General features: G+C 42.2%; 1 protein-coding gene across 1 annotated transcript in view; it reads left to right on the forward strand.

Annotated features, from left to right (window-relative positions):
* Nucleotides 1-21,612, forward strand: part of LOC145393437 (cyclin-dependent kinase 9-like) — a 398,106-nt gene that overhangs the window by 237,048 nt on the left and 139,446 nt on the right. Inside the window, exon 6 of the mRNA XM_080267535.1 lies at nt 17,726-17,889. Coding sequence (XP_080123661.1) covers nt 17,726-17,889 — 164 coding nt within the window. The remainder of the gene's footprint in view (nt 1-17,725; nt 17,890-21,612) is intronic.

A 21,612-nucleotide genomic window follows, 5' to 3' on the forward strand; every position in this document is an offset into this window, starting at 1 on the left:
TTTACAAGGGAGGAAACAGGGAAGAACCCCTGAATTATAGACCAGTGTCTCTAACCAGCATGGTCGCAAAATTGTGTGAGAGAATCCTGAGGGACAGATGGATAAAATATCTGGAAGAGATGAATATTTTGGCTGAATGTCAGTTTGGATTCAGAAGTGGAAGGTCATGTGTTTCAAACTTGTTGAGCTTTTACTCAAGAGCGATTGATGTGGTACAGGAGAGAGATGGTTGGGTGGATTGTGTGTACTTAGACTTAGAGAAGGCCTTTGACAAGGTACCTCATAAGAGACTAATGTGGAAACTAGAATATATAGGAGGACTAAAGGGGAAACTTCTGGAATGGATGAGAGACTTTTTGAGAGACAGACAAATGAGGACAGTAATAAAGGAAAAGATGTCTGGATGGAGGGAAGTAACAAGTGGAGTCCCTCAAGGCTCAGTGTTGGCGCCAGTAATGTTCCTGATTTATGTAAATGATATGGTAGATGGAGTGAACAGTTATGCGAGTCTGTTTGCTGATGATGTAAAGATCTTGAGGAAGATAGAGGTTGAGGAGGATTGTAAAATACTGCAGGAGGATTTGGATAGGATACACAATTGGAGCCGGACGTGGGAAATGAAATTTAATGTAAAGAAATGTAAAATATTGGAAATGGGTAAAAGTACCAGGAGACCATCACTAAATTATTTTTTGGGTAATGAATTAATCACAAAAAGGAGAGAAGAGAAAGATTTGGGAGTGCTGGTCCAAGATAGTTTGTCACCAGAAAAGCACATTAACAAGATAGTTGGAGAGACTTATAAACTCTTGACTAACATAAGAGTAGCATTTCATTATATGGATGAGGAAATGATGAAAAATTGATAGTGGCCATGATCCGCCCCAGGTTAGAATATGCAGCGGTAGTGTGGTCCCCACACAAAAAGAAAGATATAAACAAGATTGAGAGAATACAAAGAACAGCAACCAAGATGGTCCCCAGTCTGACAGACCTGTCATACAGAGAGAGGCTGGAAAAACTGGATTTGCCTTCGTTAGAGGAAAGGAGAAAGAGGGGAGACATGATTGCGGTGTTCAGGACCATGGTGGGAGTAGATAAAATTGACAAAGAAGATCTGTTTGTATGGGATAAGAGAGCAACAAGAGGACATGGAATGAAATTGAAAAAGTCAAGCTGCTTGAAGGATATCAAGAAATATAGCTTTCCTTACAGAAGTATAGACTTATGGAATAGCCTGGACAAAGAGATCGTCCAGTCTAAAAACATAAACGAGTTTAAAGTTAAATTCGACTTATTGAGAAACAGCGACGGAAACCCACGAGCATAGTACATTCCGTATATATCACAATTAGGTATATTCTTAAATATTTGGAACGACTTAGACAAAGAGGTGGTGCATGAGAAAAACATTCATGTGTGTAAAGGTAGACTTGATAAATGTGGATATGGAGACAGGACAACACGAGCATTGCTCAATTCCTGTATACTACAAATAGGTAAATACAAATAGGTAAATACACACATTCCACATATTGTCACAACACACGAAATAATAGGAGTACATGTAGAATACACATCAGAAGATTCTGTACGGATAATGTACGTAAGAATACACGTAAAAACACGAGACATGATAATAAACACACGAAAGGCAAACATCATACACATATGAACAATAGCATACGATTGTATGCTACTGTTCATATGTATTGTAGTAGGATAGTATAAAGGTAAGATAGTATAAAGGTAGGCTACCTTGGTATGAAGAGTGCACTATTATTTTGTGAATAATACTTTTTTCCATGTAAGTATAATAATAAATATGCAAGTTATGCATAAATAACCATAGACAACTACAGTAATATCAACATAGTATGAAAAAAACGTGAATTTGTGAATCATTGCTTCTTACGCAAATTCATTCTCAGTGATTAACCCGTCCTGATACTCTTATCTAATTTAGTGGTTCCCTCTTACACTGACTTCTTTTATTTCTACGGCAGAGAGGAACAAGCTCTCAGCAAATTACATGAAAACATTCATTAAGCATACCATACCCCACATAAGACTGATTTAGAAGTTGGTTCCCACCCCAGACGACTGACTTTATTTCTCCATAATTTTCTTCTTTCTGGATCAGATGGAAATGTGAACACTTTAAAGCCTTTCTCCAGTCGATTGGCACACCCATAGGCAGAACAGCCCGGCATCATGCCCACTCTCAGCAACAAAAGAACATGAACCAACGGAATGCCTGTGCGTGAGTCAGTCAGGCGGCGCGTGAATGTGTCAGGAAAATGGCGGCCATCAGCTGAGTATCCAGTACCCCCTATGTTGCTACTTTTCCGGTATATAGGTACACTACTTGTAACATCTGGGGTGTTCTGCAGTATGCACTGTAACAGGACGCATCTTGTGTGAGCCTGATAAGTTCACGGCAAACACGACTGTTATCCTGCTCTTGTCGATTTTACTGCCCCAGGCCTGGCGTTGGTGCTTACTGATATAAGTAGACTTCGGCATAGCCTTGTAGTATAGAGCTGTTTCATCAGTGTTATAAATTTGGTCCCTGCTGTAGCCACCTTCGTCGATTATCCCCTTTAGGATGGCTGGATAATCCCTGGCTGCCATTTCATCTGTTGATGCACGCTCCCCTGTGAGGCGAATGTGACGTAGCTCCTTCCTCTTCAGAAAGCGGCAAAGCCATCCCCCGGAGGCTTTAAATGGTTTCTTAACAGCAAGCTTCAGAGCTGCAGCATTGTAGAAAATCTTGGCCTGGTCCCTGATGTAGCGTCTGTTCATTGGAATTCTTTCCTTCTCCTTCCTCAGGATAAATGTAGCCAGGTACCACTCCATAAGAATTATAGCCTGGTTGGTCAGCCTGCTTCTCCCATCCAACGCCGCTGTCTCAGTATATCTTCACAGTCTTCTTTATGGCCTCCCTGTTAGCCCATATAGTTTGCACAGATGATTCTGCCAAGCCTAGTTCCTTGCCAATCGCCGTGTTACCCTGCCCACTCTCCTTCTTCCTAATGACTTGCATCTTCATGGCATGGGTGGTGTGCTTCTTCTTCCTGGAGGAGGGGGTAGACATCCTGGCTCACAAAAAAATTGCCTCAGAGTACACGGGGACGTACCTGGAACAGTGAGTGTACCCTCTGTGCGCGTGTGTTTCCTCTTCTGGGACTCTCGCTTTACCACCTTCCAAGTGGCGCATATGGGCATCATGTGATGAGTGAGCAGCATCGACGTCACAAGTTGGGCGGAGCTTAAGTAACCGTTATCGCTTTTTTGGGGGGCAATGTCACATACTCGGGGTAACCCCGGATATGGGCCACTCTTCGCTGCCTGTCTCACTTACAAGGAGTTCAGTTCGCATACTAATAAAAAATACACTAAAAAAAAAAAAAAAATAGGTCCTTGCGTACAAGGGGGATTGCATACTCAGAACTCGCGTACTGTGGGGATGTACTGTATATATATATATATATATATATATATATATATATATATACACACACTCAGCCTCCTGCTATCGCGCCTAATTGGTCACAGGAAACGCGCGTGATAGCTGAATACGCGATAGCTGAACTGAACAATCAATGGGAGAATTTCTAATTGGTTTTTCGGTGGCCCAGTTTTGTAACTTTTAACCACTTTATGCCTACGATTTCCTGCCAGTCTCTCCTCTAACATGAAATAAAGCATTATTATATTAATAACAGTATAATGAATAAATAAACAACATAATAGGCCATCAAACTTTTATAAGGATTACGGCTTGGGTGGTTTGATGGGTTCCGAGGCTTGGGAGTGGCTTAGTTGCTGCCAGATCTCTTTGGCTGTCTCCATTTCTTTAGTGTCCACAGCTAAAGGGGGTATCACATAGTACCTTATATCAGGAATGGCTGAGGAACATTTAAGTGGAACAAAACTTGCACGCTATCACACACGTTCCTCACACGGTCGTCAGAGCCCCGTCTCAGTTGTAAACACGTGGTTACTGTATCGACATCACAGTTTTTTCGGCATAAGAAATATTAACTCTTTATAAGGGTTTCAAAACGATTGATATTTATTCTAAAATACAATATTAATAAGTATTCAGTGTTAGGCTAAATTTCAATGCTGTAGTATGATATATTCTTTTGAGCCGAATGGGTTTTGGTCACTGTTTTGCCCGTCGTGTCCTCGGCAGGAATCCGTTCAGATGTATTCCAAATGCCCGTGGTATAATTGGGAATTTTACCACGTTACAGTTCTGATTAACCTTTATATCCTCTGCAAACCTCGTATGAAGTGCCGTGTGAATAAGTTTCACTTAGCCTGTCTTCAAACTCAACGCGTGATAGCGCTCTTGGGGTGTGTGATAGCATGTATGGTTGTGCATTTGATGTGTGCGTGATAGCAGATAAACGTGATAGCTGAACGCGCGATAGCAGGGGGTTGAGTGTGTATACAGTATATATATATACAGTAATCCCTGTACTTTCCGGATGCCCACTTTCTGGACTCCCCACTTACCAGACGTTGTGGGCCTGGACCTTCGGAACCCAAAAATGGCCAAAAAAAGAAAAAAATCCCTCCAAAATCAGAATTTTTTCCCACCCGTAATTTGAAATTGCCGTGCGGCTCCAAACAGCTGTTTACATCATGGTCCCTTCACCCCATCCTTCCTCCCCCTTCCCTCCTCCCCAGTCACGGTTGCCATTTGGTGGTTTTCATTACCAAATGTGGGCCAATTTGGTATTGAAAAATTTGTTTGGTAGTGAATCAGCATGATCCATTACCAAACAGATTTTTCACATGTATGAAGATGTAGAGAATGGAGTAGGTGGACTACTGGAGTTTCTGCTTTCTTTGATTAATCTGCTAGCATACATAGTGCAAAAATAAACATGCTGCTGATTATAAGGAGAGTGATTATTTCCATTTTTACATATAATTAGTGAAGAATAAATGCTTCCTTTAAGAATTTGGTAATGAAAAGTTAAATTTTGTAATGAAAATTGAGGAGTTTGGTAATGTGGCCAAGTTCAGATCTGGCAACCCTGTCCCCAGTTACTGCCTAACTTTCGTTCAGGGTAGACGTCCATCGTAATGGATGCTGCACGTTCTCATTTTTTATGAATAAACAGTGAATAAACTGCACTACCTCGCCACTAGACCACATGGAAATTTACAGTGTTGTGCAGCGTTAAGAAATTAGAATTTAGAGTGCAAAGGATTAAGTGTGGACTGAGTGAGGAGTGCAAAGTGACGGTTGAAACTGGCGGTTGAAACTGTCGTGGTTCAATTAAGAAGAATGTGCAGTGTTAAACAGTTATAACTCACAGTGCAAAGAATTAAGAGTAGCACAACACTGGATTACTGTACATGCTTCAAGAGCATTTTCACGACTACCAGAGCCTTAGAGAGTTAGAGGAGGCGGCCACAGACGTGCTGTAAGTACAGTACCCTGTACACTGCTAGGCCTAAGTATTTTACCTACCCACTTCTAATTCCTCATTCTCTGGTTCCTTTTCACTTATTTCATGCTTTATGTCCATTATTGGTGTGAACAGGGTCTTAAATAGGTTTAAGTAAGTGCTATGCATGTCCGGTAGGGAGTTATTTAGGTGGCTTTCAAAGTTAGGCTGGGTTAGGGTCATAAGTACCAGTTAGGGTCATAAGTGCCAGTCCAGCAGTCAGAGGCCAACTCTCCGGACGGGACCACTTTCCGGACATGCCCTTGGCTCTATTACATCAGATAGTGGAGGGATTACTGTATATATATATATATATATATATATATATATATATATGATTTTATATATATATATATATATATATATATATATATATATATATATATGTTTTTATATATATATATATATATATATATATATATATATATATTATGTATATATTTATACAGTATATATATATTTATGTTTTTATATATATGGTATATATATATATATATATATATATATATATATATATATATTACCCTCGTGTCCAACACGGTAATATTGTCATGCATGGGTCACGTGTTGGACCAAAAACGTGTTGGACTAACAATAGAGCTTATGGGGAAAAATGAATTATGTCAGCATCCCTAGGAAAAGTCACCCTAAATACCTACCATATACAGTACCTATACATATATTGGTACTGTTGTAATTATAATAAATGGTACTGTGCTATGAATGATAACTAACCTTTTAGGATAGTGTTGGTGGGCTTGCTGGGAACGGAAGGTGGTATCCAAGGCTGTAGGTAGTCCTACTGGGTCCCCTGAGGATGGCTGCTGGCGTCACTAGCGGGTAACGGCTGCTGCTCCTCCTCAACCTCCCTCATAAATCCTTCGAAATCACACTCAGAATCACTATCTTTGTCCACAGCCATGGAAGGTCCTGCTTCTGCCTGTCCTAGCACTCTATAATCCTCGGCAAAGGGCATGCTTCTCACACTGTTGCCAGAGCCCCGTCTCGTGACTGTGGAAAGTGATCCTTCCAATGCGAATTATGTGACTGAGTGGTGCTGTGGCGGGAGAAATTTAAACAAAAGATCACGTGACAGCAGAAGCGTTTTTAATTGGGCGGCATCACGATCACGTCATGATAGCGGGCGGGGAAGGCTACTTGATCAGAAGTTTTCATTGGCCATCATCATCATGGGAATGTCCAGTATGACCGTGTTGGACCGGGGGTGATTGTGCTAGAGGTGAACTCTGCGGATTTCGCCCACTTCTCGGAGCTCTGTGCGTGTTATGCTAACACACTCGTGTTGCAGTAATTAAATCATATTAAATAATACTAATTATTTGCTCTCCGTGCTGGACGTGAATCATGCTGGACTAACGCGTGTTGGACGCAAGGGTACTGTATGTATATATATATATATATATATATATATATATATATATATATACACACACACACACACACATATATACAGTGCTCGTCAGAAGTATCAAGCGCCTATGACAGGGCGCGCAATACTTATGGCCAAATAAGAATCACCCGTTTTTGGCACTAAAAATTGAGCCAGATGTTTGGGGCACTAGCATGACGTCACAGGAGCTTGAGGCCTTACTGCGCGCTGGTTGGTTCCCGCCTCAGTTGCCTACGGGCTGCATGAGAGAGAAGAATTCCGCCGCGTTTCCCTCTCATTGCGCCATTTTTTACTAGTGTCCCGCAGTGTTTTGGCTTTCGCCACTTTGTTATGGCACCTACCCGTGAACTGTCGAGTGAAATCATATCCCAGATCATTGCTCTAAAGGAGGCAGGCCACCCCACGAAGGAAATTAGTGAATTTGGTGTGGCTCAATCGACAGTGTGTAGGTGGTGCGCCCGTTTTTGAGTGGAAAACAATGGTGATGTTCCCACAAAGAAACCGCGGTCTGGTAGGCCCAGGAAAACTTTCCCGAGGTCTGTTAATGTTTTAAAACGTGCAGTGGAGTCTAATCCACGTGTGAGTGCAAGGAAAATAAAGGAGAGCAACCCGGAAGTGTTTGGTGAGGTTTCTGTGCGCACAGTGTCTTGAAGAGTCCATGAACTTGGTTACACAAGTCACAGGCTTGTGAGAAGGCCTCTTCTTACACGTTGAGTGACTTCGTAGGCTTGCCTTTGCTAACAAATACCTTAACTGGGGTGAGGAGCAATGGTTGTCAGTGTTGTGGTCTGATGAGGCAACGTTTAGTGTTACCTGTAATCGAGGAGCACGGGTGTACTGGCGCAAAGGTAGTAACCTGCTTGACCCCCGCTATACGTGGAAAGTACAGTTAAACACCTTGAGTCACACATGGTATGGGCTTGTTTCTCTGGTAAAGGTTTGGGGAAGCTTGTTGTGCTTCCCAAGAACTGCAGAGGGAATCAGGACATTTGTCTGGAGCTTCTTTGTGATCATTTACCTGAGTCCTTTGAGCTTACAGGTGCATGAGTGTTTCAGCAGGACGGTGCACCTGATCGTAAAGCCAAATCGGTCACCAATTGGCATCGTGACTGCGAGGTATCATTCATAAAAGACTGGCCAGGCAATAGCCCAGACCTCAACCGGATAGAAAACCTCTGGTACCTCGTAAAGAAGAATCTCCAAGGGAAGGACGTGAGCTCTCTGCCTAAGCTGGAAGCAGCCATTCGTGACTCCTGGAACAAAATACCCCTCCAGCACCTCAGGAACCTCGCCCTTTCACTTCCAAGATGTCTCAGGTACGTGATGAAGCGTAAAGGATACCCTACGAAGCACTAAAGGTAAATAAAATGCATTATTTATATGTTTTTTCAGTGCTGAAAGGTTTGTTTCGTAGAATGGACGCAGGGCGCTCGATATTTCTGACAAGCACTGTATATATATACATATATATATACAGTAAACCCTCATTATACGATAGGGTTCCATTCCTGAAAACCCCATCGTAAAGCAATCCATCGTATAGCAATCCCATTATAACATGGAGTCAATGGGGATACGTTCCCAGACGTGCCTAAACTCTCACATACACACACCTTAGCACTCACATACATGAAATATCCTTATGTTTAAACATTTAAAGTAACACATTAATAGTGAATAAAGAGAAAAAAGCATGAAAACTACAGTATACCGTAGATCTTACCTTTACTGAAGCAAGCAACGGTTGTTTATATGGTTCCTAGACAATTCGCCATGAAGTCGACAATTTGTCGTCATAATATGGACGTTCCCCGTCAGGACAATTCCCCGTCATTCTATAAATATACTTATTACTGATTAACTGATACTTTAATAACTAATTCTCAGGGGGATCTATCAAAGTCTATTTTCATTCAGTCGCATTGGCTTTGGATATCATTTGTAAGTTGCACTTTTAGACAATATTTAACTTGTTTCTATCTTGCTGTAGTTGACTTTGAATTATGTTCTAGCATCACCCAAGGCTGTTTTCATTAATTTCCATTGGTACTACAACATCCTGGGTATATTTTAAAACGACTTTGAAGAGGTACAAGTACAGTACTAAAAAACTAGTGTACTGTACTTCCTAAATAAACTGATATGACAATAAACGACGGGGAATCATCCTGATGATGAAAAGTCCCGATGGCGAATTGTGTTGTTATTGTTGTGATGGCGAATTGACTTGATGGCGAAATATCCCGAAACATTTATATAGACGTAACATGAAGATTATTTGTATAATTCCAAAGTATGTCGATCATTCACTTAAGGTAATTAGGCATTTATATAAATGCCAATGTCTCGTATGTAGCCTTATGCTAAGATGAAGGATCGATCATAAATCAGCTGATTCACATTTCAATATATTATTATTTTTCATTTAATGCCCATGATTTGATGCCATATTTTACATTTACTATATAAACAATAAACCACCATCACTTTTATAACTTACATAATTTAAAAACTAGTGTACATGCTAAATAAACTGATACGTAAATAAATGATGGGGAATCGTCCTGACGGCGAATTGTCCCTACTCGGCCTCACAGTCACAGGGACTCACAGTCCTCACTCATCAGTGTCAGAACTGCCTGGCTGGGCAGGGCTGGCTGGCTGGGCAGGGCTAGCTAATGAGGCTGGACCGGTGGACAAGTGTGTGTGGTCTAATGCCGACAGCGTGAGGACGTTTTTGTTGCGTTTGCACATTCGCTGTTCACTGAGCCGCGGATGATCCATCGTTGTTGCAAATCGTTCCCATTGTATAGTGGGCATAGGGTACTAAAATTTTGACATTGTATAAGCAAAATATCATACAAAGAGGCATCGTATAATAAGGGTTTACAGTATATATATATATATATATATATATATATATTTGTATAGTAATCCCTCTACTATCCGATGTAATAGAGCCAAAGGCATGTCTGGAAAGTGGTCTCGTTCGGAAAGTGGGTGCCTGGCTCTTGGACTGGTACTTAAGGACCCTAACCCAGCCTGACTTTGAAAGCCACCTAAATAACTCCCTACCGGACATATATAGCACCTATTTAAACCTATTTAAGACCCTATTCACACCAATAATGGACATAAAGCATGAAATAAATGAAAAGGAACCAAAGAATGAGGAATTAGAATTGACTGTACCTCAGCCAGGGTACTTACAGCACCTCTGTGGCCGCCTTTTCTAAGGATTTGGCAGTGGTGAAAATGCTCTTGAAGCACGTACAGTAATCCAGTGTTGTGCTGCACTTAATTCATTGCACTGTGAGTTATAATTGTTTCACAGTGCATATTGTTCCTAACTGCATCATGCCAGTTTCAACCGCCAATTTGCACTCCACGGTTGATCCTTTGCACTCTAAGTTCTAATTTCTTAATGATGCACAACACTGTAAATTCCCATGTGGTCTAGTGGCGAGGTATTGCAGTTTATTCACTGTTTATTCACAAACAACGAGCATGTGTGGCTTCCATTGCGATAAGCATCTACTCACCATCGAAGTTAGACAGTAACTGTTGATGACGTGGAGACAGGGTTGCCAGATCGCAACGGCCACATTACCAAACTCCTCACTTTTCATTACTAAATTTAACTTTCATTACCAAACTCGTAAGACTACCATTTATTCATCACTAATTATATATACAAGTGGAAATACATGTAATCACTCTCCTTATAATTAACAGCATGTTGATTATTTTCACACTATGTAGGCTAGGAGATTATTCAGAGAGAGCAAACAATCCACCATCTCCATCCTGTGTATCCTCATACATGTGAAAAATCCATTTGGTAATGCATTATTCTGATTCATTACCAAACGAATTTCTCATTACCAAATTGGCCCACATTTGGTAATGAAAAATACCTTATGGCAACCCTGACAGGGGAAGGGGGAGGGGGGAGGAAGGAAGGGGTGAAGGGGCCATGGTGTAAACCAGCTGTTTGGCGCCGCGTGGCAATTTCAAATTACGGGTGGGAAAATTTCGGATTTTTTAGGATTTTTTTCTTTTTTTGGCCATTTTGGGTTCCTAAGGTCCAGGCCCACAATGTCTGGTAAGTGGGGTGTCCGGAAAGTGGGCTTCCGGATAGTACGGGGATTACTGTATTCTGTGTACATATTTATATATATATACAGTAAACCATTATACAATGCCTCATTGTACAATATTTCGCTTATACAATGTCAAAATTTTAGTACCCTATGCCCACTATACAATGGGAATGATTTGCAACAACAATGGATCATCCGCGGCTCAGTGAACAGCGAATGTGCAAACGCAACAAAAATGTCCTCACACTGTCGACATTAGACCACACACACTTGTCCACCGGTCCAGCCTCGTTAGCTATCCCTGCCCAGCCAGCCAGCCCTGCCCAGCCAGGCAGTTCTGAAATTGATAAGTGAGGCTGTGAGTCCCTGTGACTGTGAGGCCAAGTAGGGACAATTCGCCGTCAGGACGATTCCCCATCATTTATTTACGTATCAGTTTATTTAGCATGTACACTAGTTTTTTAATTATGTAAGTTATAAAAGTGATGGTGGTTTATTGTTTACAATGGAAGAGTTGAGAGGTAGGATGGGACTGGAGTGTATTGGTGTTGTGATGAGGAGAGGTAGATTGAGGTGGTTTGGACATGTGGAGAGGATGGGGGATGATAATTGGGTGAGGAAGGTGAGAAGTGTTAATATTGGGGGTGGGGTTATGAGGGGTAGACCGAGAAAGACATGGGACGAGGTCATTAAGTGTGACCTTAGGGTTAAGGGACTGAACAGGGAGGCTGCAATGGATCGTGCAGCGTGGAGAGCCGCCATTAGGTGACCAAGGCCGACACATGCAAGCATGTTGGAGCCTTTAAAAACGAAAACGAAAACGATAGTAAATGTAAAATATGGCATCAAATCATGGGCATTAAATGAAAAATAATAATATATTGAAATGTGAATCAGCTGATTTATGATCGATCCTTCATCTTAGCATAAGGCTACGTACGAGACACTGGCATTTATAGAAATGCCTAATTACCTTAAGTGAATGATAGACATACTTTGGAATTATACAAATAATCTTCATGTTACGTCTATATAAATGTTTTGGGATATTTCGCCATCAAGTCAATTCGCCATCACAGCAATAACAACACAATTCGCCATTGGGACTTTTCGTCGTCAGGATGATTCCCCGTCGTTTATTTTCATATCAGTTTATTTAGGAAGTACACTAGTTTTTTAGTACTGTACTTGTACCTCTTCAAAGTCGTTTTAAAATATACCCAGGATGTTGTAGTACCAATGGAAATTAATGAAAACAGCCTTAGGTGATGCTAGAACATAATTCAAAGTCATCTACAGCAAGGTAGAAACAAGTTAAATATTGTCTAAAAGTGCAACTTACAAATGATATCCAAAGCCAATGGTATTGAATGAAAATAGACTTTGATAGATCCCCCTGAGAATTAGTTATTAAAGTATCAGTTAATCAGTAATAAGTATGTTTATAGAATGACGGGGAATTGTCCTGACGGGGAACGTCCATATTATGACGACGAATTGTCGACTTCATGCCGAATTGTCTAGGAACCACATAAACAACCGTTGCTTGCTTCAGTAAAGGTAAGATCTACTGTATACTGTAGTTTTCATGCTTTTTTCTCTTTATTCACTATTAATGTGTTACTTTAAATGTTTAAACATAAGGATATTTCATATATGTGAGTGCTAAGGTGTGTGTATGTGAGAGTTTAGGCATGTCTGGGAACGTATCCCCATTGACTCCATGTTATAATGGGATTGCTATACGATGGATTGCTTTACGATGGGGTTTTCAGGAATGGAACCCCATCGTATAATGAGGGTTTACTATATATATATATATATATATATATATATATATATATATATATATATATATATATATATGTATATATGTATGTGTATATATATACTGTAGGCATTCATAGTACGCGAACCTCATTGTACGTGAGGACCTTTTTTTTTTCTTTTAATTTTAGTGTATTTTTTATTACAGTACCTTCGCGTCCAACACACGTTTGTCCAGCATGATTCGCGTCCAGCACGGAGAGCAAAAAATTAATACGATTTAATACAATTTAATTACTGTAACATGGGTGCATTAGCATAACACGCACGGAGCTCTGAGAAGTGGGCGAAATCCGCAGAGTTCGCCTCTAGCACGATCACCCCTTGTCCAACACGGTCATACTGGACGTTCCTGTGATGCTGACAGCCAATCAAAACTTCTGATCAAGTTGCCTCCCCCACCCGCTATCGTGACGTGATTGTGATGTCGCCCAATCAAAAATGCTTCTGCTCTCACCTGATGTTTAAATTTCTCCCACCACAGTGCCACTCAGTCGCATAATTCGCATTGGTAGGTGCTTTTTTCTCGCTGCATTTTCTGCCCTTGCAACTGCATTTTATCCTGCTGACAATGCCTAGGAAGCCTTCTGAGAACCCCAAGAAGCGGCGGCACCTCCCTCAGGCCACCAAGCTAAAAATCATCGAGAGGAAGAAGAAAAGGGAGAGGAAAGTGGACATCACCAAGACCTGCGACGTAAATGAAGCCAGCATGAGGACCATAATAAAAAAACAAGACAAGATCCTGGCAGCAGTGAAGGCTTACGGAGTGCTAGGACAGGCAGAAGCAGGACTTTCCATGGATGTGGATGAGGATAGTGATTCTGAGTGTGATTTCGCAGGATTTATGAGGGAGGTTGAGGAGGAGCAGCAGCCATTACCTGCTAGTGACGCCAACAGCCATCCTCCAGGGACCCAGTAGAACTACCTACAGCCTCGTATACCACCTTCCATTCCCAGCAAGCCCACCAACACTATCCTAAAAGGTTAGTTATCATTCGTAGTACTGCACCATTTATTATAATTACAGTAGTACCAATATATGTAAAGGTGTATGGTAGGTATTTAGGGTGACTTTTCCTAGGGTTGCTGACATAATTCATTTTTCCCCAGAAGCTCTGTTGTTTGTCCAACACGTTTTTGGTCCAACACGGGACCTGTGCATGACAATATTACCGTGTTGGACGCGAGGGTACTGTAGTACGCGAATTGAACTCATTGTAAGCTTGACGGCAGCGAAGAGTGGCCCAAATCCGGTGTTATCCTGCGTACGTGACCTTGCCACCCCAAGAAGCAATAATGGTTGCCTACGCTCCACCCACCTTGTGACGTCGATGATGCGCACTCATCACATGATGCCCATATGCGCCTCTTGGAGGGTTGGTGAGAGAGGCCCAGCAGAGGAAACATACGCACAGAGTGAACACTCGCGGTTCCAGCTACGTTCTCGTCTACTCTGAGACTATTGTTTCGTGAGCCAGGATGTCTGCCTCGTCCTCAAGAAAGAAGAGGTGCATCACCCATACCATGAAGATGGAAGTCATTCAGAAAAAGGAGAGTGGGAAGGTTAACACCGCCATTGGGAAGGATCTCGGCTTGGTGGAATCGACGGTACAAACAATATAGAAGAACAGGGAGGCCATAAAGAAGACTGTTATGACTATGGGACAGTGGCACTTAATGGGAGAAGAAGGCTTACCAACCGGGCAATAATTCTCATGGAGCGGTATCTGGCAACATGCATCCTGAGGAAAGAGAAGGAAGGAGTTCCACTGAATGGACACAACATCAGGGACCAGGCCAAGATTTTCTACAAAGCTCCTGCTCTGAAGCTTGGTGTCAAGAAACCATTCAAAGCCTCCGTGGGATGGCTATGGTGATTCCTGAATAGGAAGGAGCTACGTCACATTCGCTTCACCAATGAGCGTGGATCAGTGGATGAAAATGCAGGCAGGGGCTATCCAGCCATCCTAAAGGGGATAATTGATGAGGGTGGCTACAGCAGGGACCAAGTTTACAATACTGATGAAACGGCCCTATACTACAAGGCCATGCCGAAGTTTTCTTATACCAGTAAGGATCAACGCCAGGCCCGGGAGAGAAAAATGGACAAGAGCAGGATAACGTTCATGTTCGCTGTGAAGTTATCAGGCTCACACAAGATGCGTCCTGTTGTGGTTCATACCGCTGCACACCCCAGTTGTTACAAGAATCTTCACTGCATGGAAGATAGCGGGGTGTACTGGTACAGCAACTCGAGCGGCTGGATGACGAGCAGCATCATGTCGGAGTGGCTGCTGAGGCACTTCGTCTCTGACACCAAGGCTAATTCCCTGGAACTTGGCATCCCCTTCAAGGTGCTCCTTGTCCTCGACAATGCCCCAAGTCATCCAACCTGGCTAGCAGACCTCGGCAAGGAATGTAAGATCATTTTTTGCCACCCAGAACGACCTCTCTCATCCAACCGCTAGACCAGGAGTTAATTGCAACAGTGAAACAGCTATACCACCTCCGCAGCAAGACCGACAACTCTGAGGAACTGCAGGCAACTCTTGACTTGAACACCGTTGGGAGTGATGTCATGGACGTCAAGGATGGTTTGGACTTGCCACCCGCTCCACCCGCTTCACTCGCACCATCAGCTTCAACTCCAGATACGACCGTTATGGCTTTTTGGTGGTCTTTCAACCTCAAAGATGTCATCACTTTCCTGTTATCTTCTTGGGCAGATACAATCGCTGCAACAATTGACCATGCTTGGCACCTCCTCGTACCGCACCTGTGTGAAATCGCACGGGGAAGCAGCTTTCAGTCCCTGGCTGCTGCCGAGGCAGCCAATCACACAATTCCACACACTGTGCCCGGGTTTCAGGCCATCACACTGGAGGAGATCAGGGGCTTACATTCGGCAGCAGTGGAGCAGGATTCCCAGGAAGTCGTGCAGCGAGTGGACGAGGCCAACGCAGAGCATAAGATCGCAGCAGAAAAGCCAGAAACACCAGTGATGGAGAGTAAAGATTTGTCCATGATGGAGATCACCCGGGTACTGTGTGTCCTTGATAAATTCAAGGAAAAATTCAAGGACATCGAATGCTCTCAGTTGTGAGTGGAGGAGGTGATGACTTACTGGACAGAATCTTCCGTTACTTTACAGACAAGCACAACCAGGAAGTAAACAGACGGAAGCAAACCCTCATCAACTGTTACCTGCGGCTTGAAGAAAGTGAAGAATCACTCCCTACAACATCAGAAGAGCCACATCCTGAGGAGGATCAAGAGGATGATGTGATGTCTGAGGTGTCAGAAATAGATTTTGAAGGGTTTATGAACTAAGTGAGTGCATTAGCTAGTGAAAGTGTCGAAAGTGCTGGTGACGAGAGTGGTGAGGAAGATGGTGTGTCAGGTGGTGTGGTGGGTGATGCAAGAGATGCATGCTAGGTGCCTCGTCCTGCCTCGGATCCCCTTCTTACCTCCATCAAGCCTGTTGTCTTCTTGGGTTAAGGTGAGCAGCCATATTCTTGTTGGTTTAGTTAAGCCATAATCTTGTTGGTTTACTTTATCTTAGGTAATATGTCATAGATAGTTTCCCTGTACAGTACAATACTTAGGTCTGAAAAGAGTCTCTTGGGTTGTCCAGGAAGGGGGGTGCTGCCCATATGTAATTTTTCCCATAGGTTTATGTATTCAGAGTACGTGAATTCATAATACGCGACGTCCTCTGCCGCCCATATACTTGCATACTAGGAGTGCCTTCTGTATATACAGTATATATAGAGGACAAAATACAAAATACTCTAGTTTCCTTCCTATCAGGGGAATAATCTAAGCCAAAATCAAGTACCATACTGTAATTAATCAAGGTGACTGGACCTGGACCCCCTTCGCTCATGGACTGGTGGCAAGGAGGGTGAAGGTCATTAATTTGGTTTGTTTATATCTATTTAGTTGGTCAAACTGTAACGCCAAACGAATCAAATTGGTCAAAATTGTCCTTACTCCCCCCCCCCCCATCGCATAGTACTCGGGCCATCCCTGGAAGTAAGGAAGAGAGGAAAGGGCAGACACCCAGAGCAGCACTACATCAAATAAGTGGATGGTGAGCACTGCCACTTACCTTGGCCTACTTTGTATTCTGCAAGTTATATCAGTTTCTGAAATTGTAAATGAATAAATGAATGTTGAGCATTAATGAATTCCTTAGGAAGAGTCTATACTTTTGAGAAACAAAAGATCAGATTATTGTTGTTTTGTTGTTATTATTGTTATTATTATTTCAATAATCCCTGTACTATCCAGATGCCCACTTTCCGGACTTGTATGGTTGGTGGGGGCGCTCACCATCCACTTACTTGATGTAATGCTTCTCTCGGGTGCCTGCCCTTTCCCTTTTCCCTTCCTTCTTTCCATCCTTCCTCCTCTGTCTTTCTTTCCTTCATTCTTTTCACTTCCTTCTGTCTGTGGGTGACTACACTGAGTGATAAGCCAAACGGTTTCCTGTACAAAAGGAAACCATTTATTACACTGGGTGGTAACCAATTACCTAGATTATCACTCCTATTGGATTAAGCCGATGCGGGTTTATATCCAAGGGGTGGTTGGGGTTTATTGCTCATGTAATGTCATTCAGGGATCAGTGAGGCTGGTCACTCTCATTTTAAATGTCAGGACCAACTTGCCTAGCCCAGGGCTCCTACACTCCTCTTGTGGCAATGCTGGATTAGATGATGGTGATGATGATGATGATGATGATGATGGTTATTATTATTATTATTATTGTTATTATTATTATTATTAATATTATCATCATCATCATCATCATCATCATCATCATCATCCAGATCTCCTCTCTCATTTGATGATGATGATGATGTAAAAATTTTGTATTGAGCTTTACGACAGTATTTTTTCTTCTTCAGGTTATGCAGCAGTTGCTCAATGGTTTGTACTACATTCATTCGAACAAGATCCTTCATCGAGATCTCAAAGCTTCAAATGTACTGATTACCAAGAATGGAGTTTTAAAGCTTGCTGATTTTGGTCTAGCTCGAGCCTTCAGTACAAGTAGACAAGGGCCAAATAGGTGAGTGTGCGTGTGTTTTTTTTAAATATTATAATTACACCAGCCTTTGATAATCTTTTGAAGGGCCAAGTGCTTCCATAGCATTCTACAGTTTGACTGTTTGGTGGTAAACTATCCTAGTCTGGTTTTTACCAGCTTCTTCATTGAACACTGCCTTTGGGTTGCCACTGTGTAACATTAGTTTCTCAGCTTTAAGCATCATTAACATGCTGCGTGCCAGTGCCGTTTTAAAACGATCTGACATAATTCCATGGCCAGTGCCAGTGCCGTTTTAAAATGGTTTAAAATGAAAAACTTCACTGTGACCTCATTTTTCAAGATTCGCGGGTAAAAATTGGCAGGCATGTAAGGTAACTGTTCCTCTACCATCCCCCAGGCTGTCAAGGCCATACACTCTGGCTCCCCCCCTCATGCTCGCTCTGCCTCACTCTGCCTGTGTGCCTCACCCAGTGCTGTACATAGTGAAGGCATTTTGTAAATATTTTCATCGTTTCGTTTTCGTTTCGTTTTTAAAGGCTCCAACATGCTTGCATGTGTCGGCCTTGGTCACCTAATGGCGGCTCTCCACGCTGCACGATCCATTGCAGCCTCCCTGTTCAGTCCCTTAACCCTAAGGTCACACTTAATGACCTCGTCCCATGTCTTTCTCGGTCTACCCCTCATAACCCCACCCCCAATATTAACACTTCTCACCTTCCTCACCCAATTATCATCCCCCATCCTCTCCACATGTCCAAACCACCTCAATCTACCTCTCCTCATCACAACACCAATACACTCCAGTCCCATCCTACCTCTCAACTCTTCCATTGTAAACCCAGCCCCTCCAGGCCTTGGACACAGGGACGCACTGCACATCCACCTAATCATTGTCATTTCTGTATGTCTGAGCCGGCGAATGTCTTCCTCCTTCACTGCCCAGGTCTCACTGCCATACAGCATCACACTCCTAACACACGCTGCATACAAAGACCCCTTGGCACGTAGGGAGAGCCCCCTCAATGTCAGGAGAGGCAAGAGCTCCCTGAACTTCTTCCAACCACTTCTCACCCTAGCCACAGAGCTAGCTCCAGCCCCACCTCCAGCACACAACATGTCTCCTAAATAACAAAACTCCTCCACACACTCAAGAGATTCACCAGCAAGTTCAATCCTTTCACGGATGATCTCCACCTGCTCGCCCCGGCACGCCGTACACATAAAATCAGCATTATCTCGCAGTCTACCTCTGATACCACTACATCTCTTATGCACCCATTTATCACACACACCGCACAAGATGGAATTACTTCCCACGCCCTTGTGGCAAACTGCACACGGCCACTCTCCCTCGTCTTTGACAGTACCGCCACCAACCCTAGATATCATCACTTTTGTTTTATCTGCATTTACCCTTAAACCCTTTTGCCCCATACCATCTCTCCACTTCCTAAACCTTTCCTCCGCCTCCCTTTCATTCTCTGCAATCAACACCAAATCATCAGCATACAACAACTCCCACGGGAGTCCGTTTCTAAAGTCACGTGAAAGGGCTTCAAGTACCATGATAAACAACATGGGACTCAAGACTGACCCCTGATGCACACCAACATTCACGGAAAACTCATCACTCAAATCTCCATTCACTCTCACCTAGGTGTGAGCACCCACATACATGGCCATAACCACCCTAATCAGCCACTCCTCCAAGCCAAGCTTTCTCATTGCCCACTTCACCACCTCTCTAGGGACTCTGTCAAAGGCCTTTTCCAAATCAACAAAAACAAAATAAAGATCCCTTCTCCTACCAATATATTTTTCTTGAAGCTGTCAAACAATGAATATGGCATCAGTGGTCCCCCTACCTGGCATAAACCCAAACTGCATCTCATCAATATTCACTCTTTCTCTAATCATACCTTCTAAAACTCTCTCCATTACCTTCATTATCTGATCTAAAAGCTTTATACCTCTATAATTTCCTCTTTCCAGGGCATCACCCTGTAAGTTGTAAATATTTTCTTGTAAGTGTAAGGACTATATAGTGAAGTGAGGTTGTAAATACCTTCTTGTAAGTGCCAGGACTGTACATAATGAAGTCAGGTTGTACCTGACTTCAAGTAAATGTAAGATAATGCATTCACAGTGAGAAAGACATGCAAATTGTGATAGATGTTGAAGTAATAAGTAATCAGAAAAATGTACTGAACATTGGTATACCTTCCCAGCATAAATACCTGAGTATACCTTACATAGAAAACGGCTTTCCCTCACGTACGTAGTGAACATGAGAGAGCGGCTATACCTGTACACGAGTATGCAGGACTCAAAAAACTAATTTCTGAGCCTCGGTGAGCATTTTAATGGCGAACTTTGTTGTTTCCACATCAAAATCTATCATTTTAGCAAAAAAAAAAAAAAAAAAAAATGGTCGAAAAATGTCCAGCACTGGGGTGACCCATAGGGCAAAAAATAGCCGGCATGCGGCGGGTTAAAGATGCTAGTCTGGGTGTGACAAGATATATATATGAAGCATCCGTGAGAGGCATGTGACAAAGGTTCAGCATCCTTTCTTTTAACGTGGGAGTAACTGTGTTTTACAGGTGTACATAATTGCATCTAAAGTGAAATGTTGATGATTTTGCATCTGAGGTGGGGCCTGAACTCTAAAAACTTTACTGATTTGTGAATGATTGTGTGCTTATTTCTCTGAGCTTGCTAGTTGATGGTTTTTTTAGTTTTTCTTTCTCTGTGTGTTTCTGGATACTACCGTATATTGAAATACCAGACTGATCAGGTTCATTAGTCCATAAAAGCCAGACTCATTTTTCTTGAGCGGTTCATAATGTATGATGAAGTACACTGCAGCATGTAGATTTCTGTCCATGTTGTTAGTGAATAGATCTCATAAAAAGAGACCAAGGCTTCCAGCTATTCCATGTCCATTTGTAGTGTTGGGTTCCTGTAGGGGAAACTGGATTTTTTCCTATATACAGTACTGTATAATTAATAAAGGAGGATGTCAAATAGCATTTTTTTTTTTTTTTTTTCCTGAATACAGTACGGTACTGTGTTTCATTTTTGTAGCATTGTGTCTCTTCCACCTGTTCTGTTATAATGAAAGCCCCTACCACTTGTCAGTTTGGGTAGAAGGTTCTCTTCCAATCTACAGTGAATATTGTAGTTCTGTCTGATATTAGATAATATATAACACTGGTCAGCACTAAATATATTGCCGATGATATTAGACCGATTTTAGGGTAACTAGAGCGCTGGTTCTGTATGTGCTAACGGTTATGCCAGATTGTCTCTGATTTTTCATATAACTGATGCCATCATATTTGAGAATTCAGCTCACTCAGCCTTCAGAGCCCCTGTCATTTTCACATACTGCATACAGATTTGTTGCTGAACTATTTTGTTGTCTAACTGATTTCAGATTTAATGCAGGAATTAATTTTACATTCATTGTGATCATAAAGTTTCAAGACCTTATTGGAAAACTAAAAAAATGTAAAAAATTTCATGGTCAGGTATAGTCTACCCACAAATCACATGGAAACAGTTGCAGATCATACAAAGGTAAACACATGATATACCTAATGGCATTGTATTGAGTACAATAACCTGAAAACAGAGTAAGCTGATTTAGGTAATCACAATTAATGCATAGATAAACGCTGTTTGTACGGTCTATTTTGTGTTGATCATCAGGATAGTTTCGTTGGAGGCTCCATCAGTAGT

This window comes from Coenobita brevimanus, chromosome 24 (genome assembly GCF_032717465.1).
Source record: "Coenobita brevimanus isolate Jiangsu-jjx chromosome 24, ASM3271746v2, whole genome shotgun sequence".
Classification (NCBI taxonomy): Eukaryota; Metazoa; Arthropoda; class Malacostraca; order Decapoda; family Coenobitidae; genus Coenobita; species Coenobita brevimanus.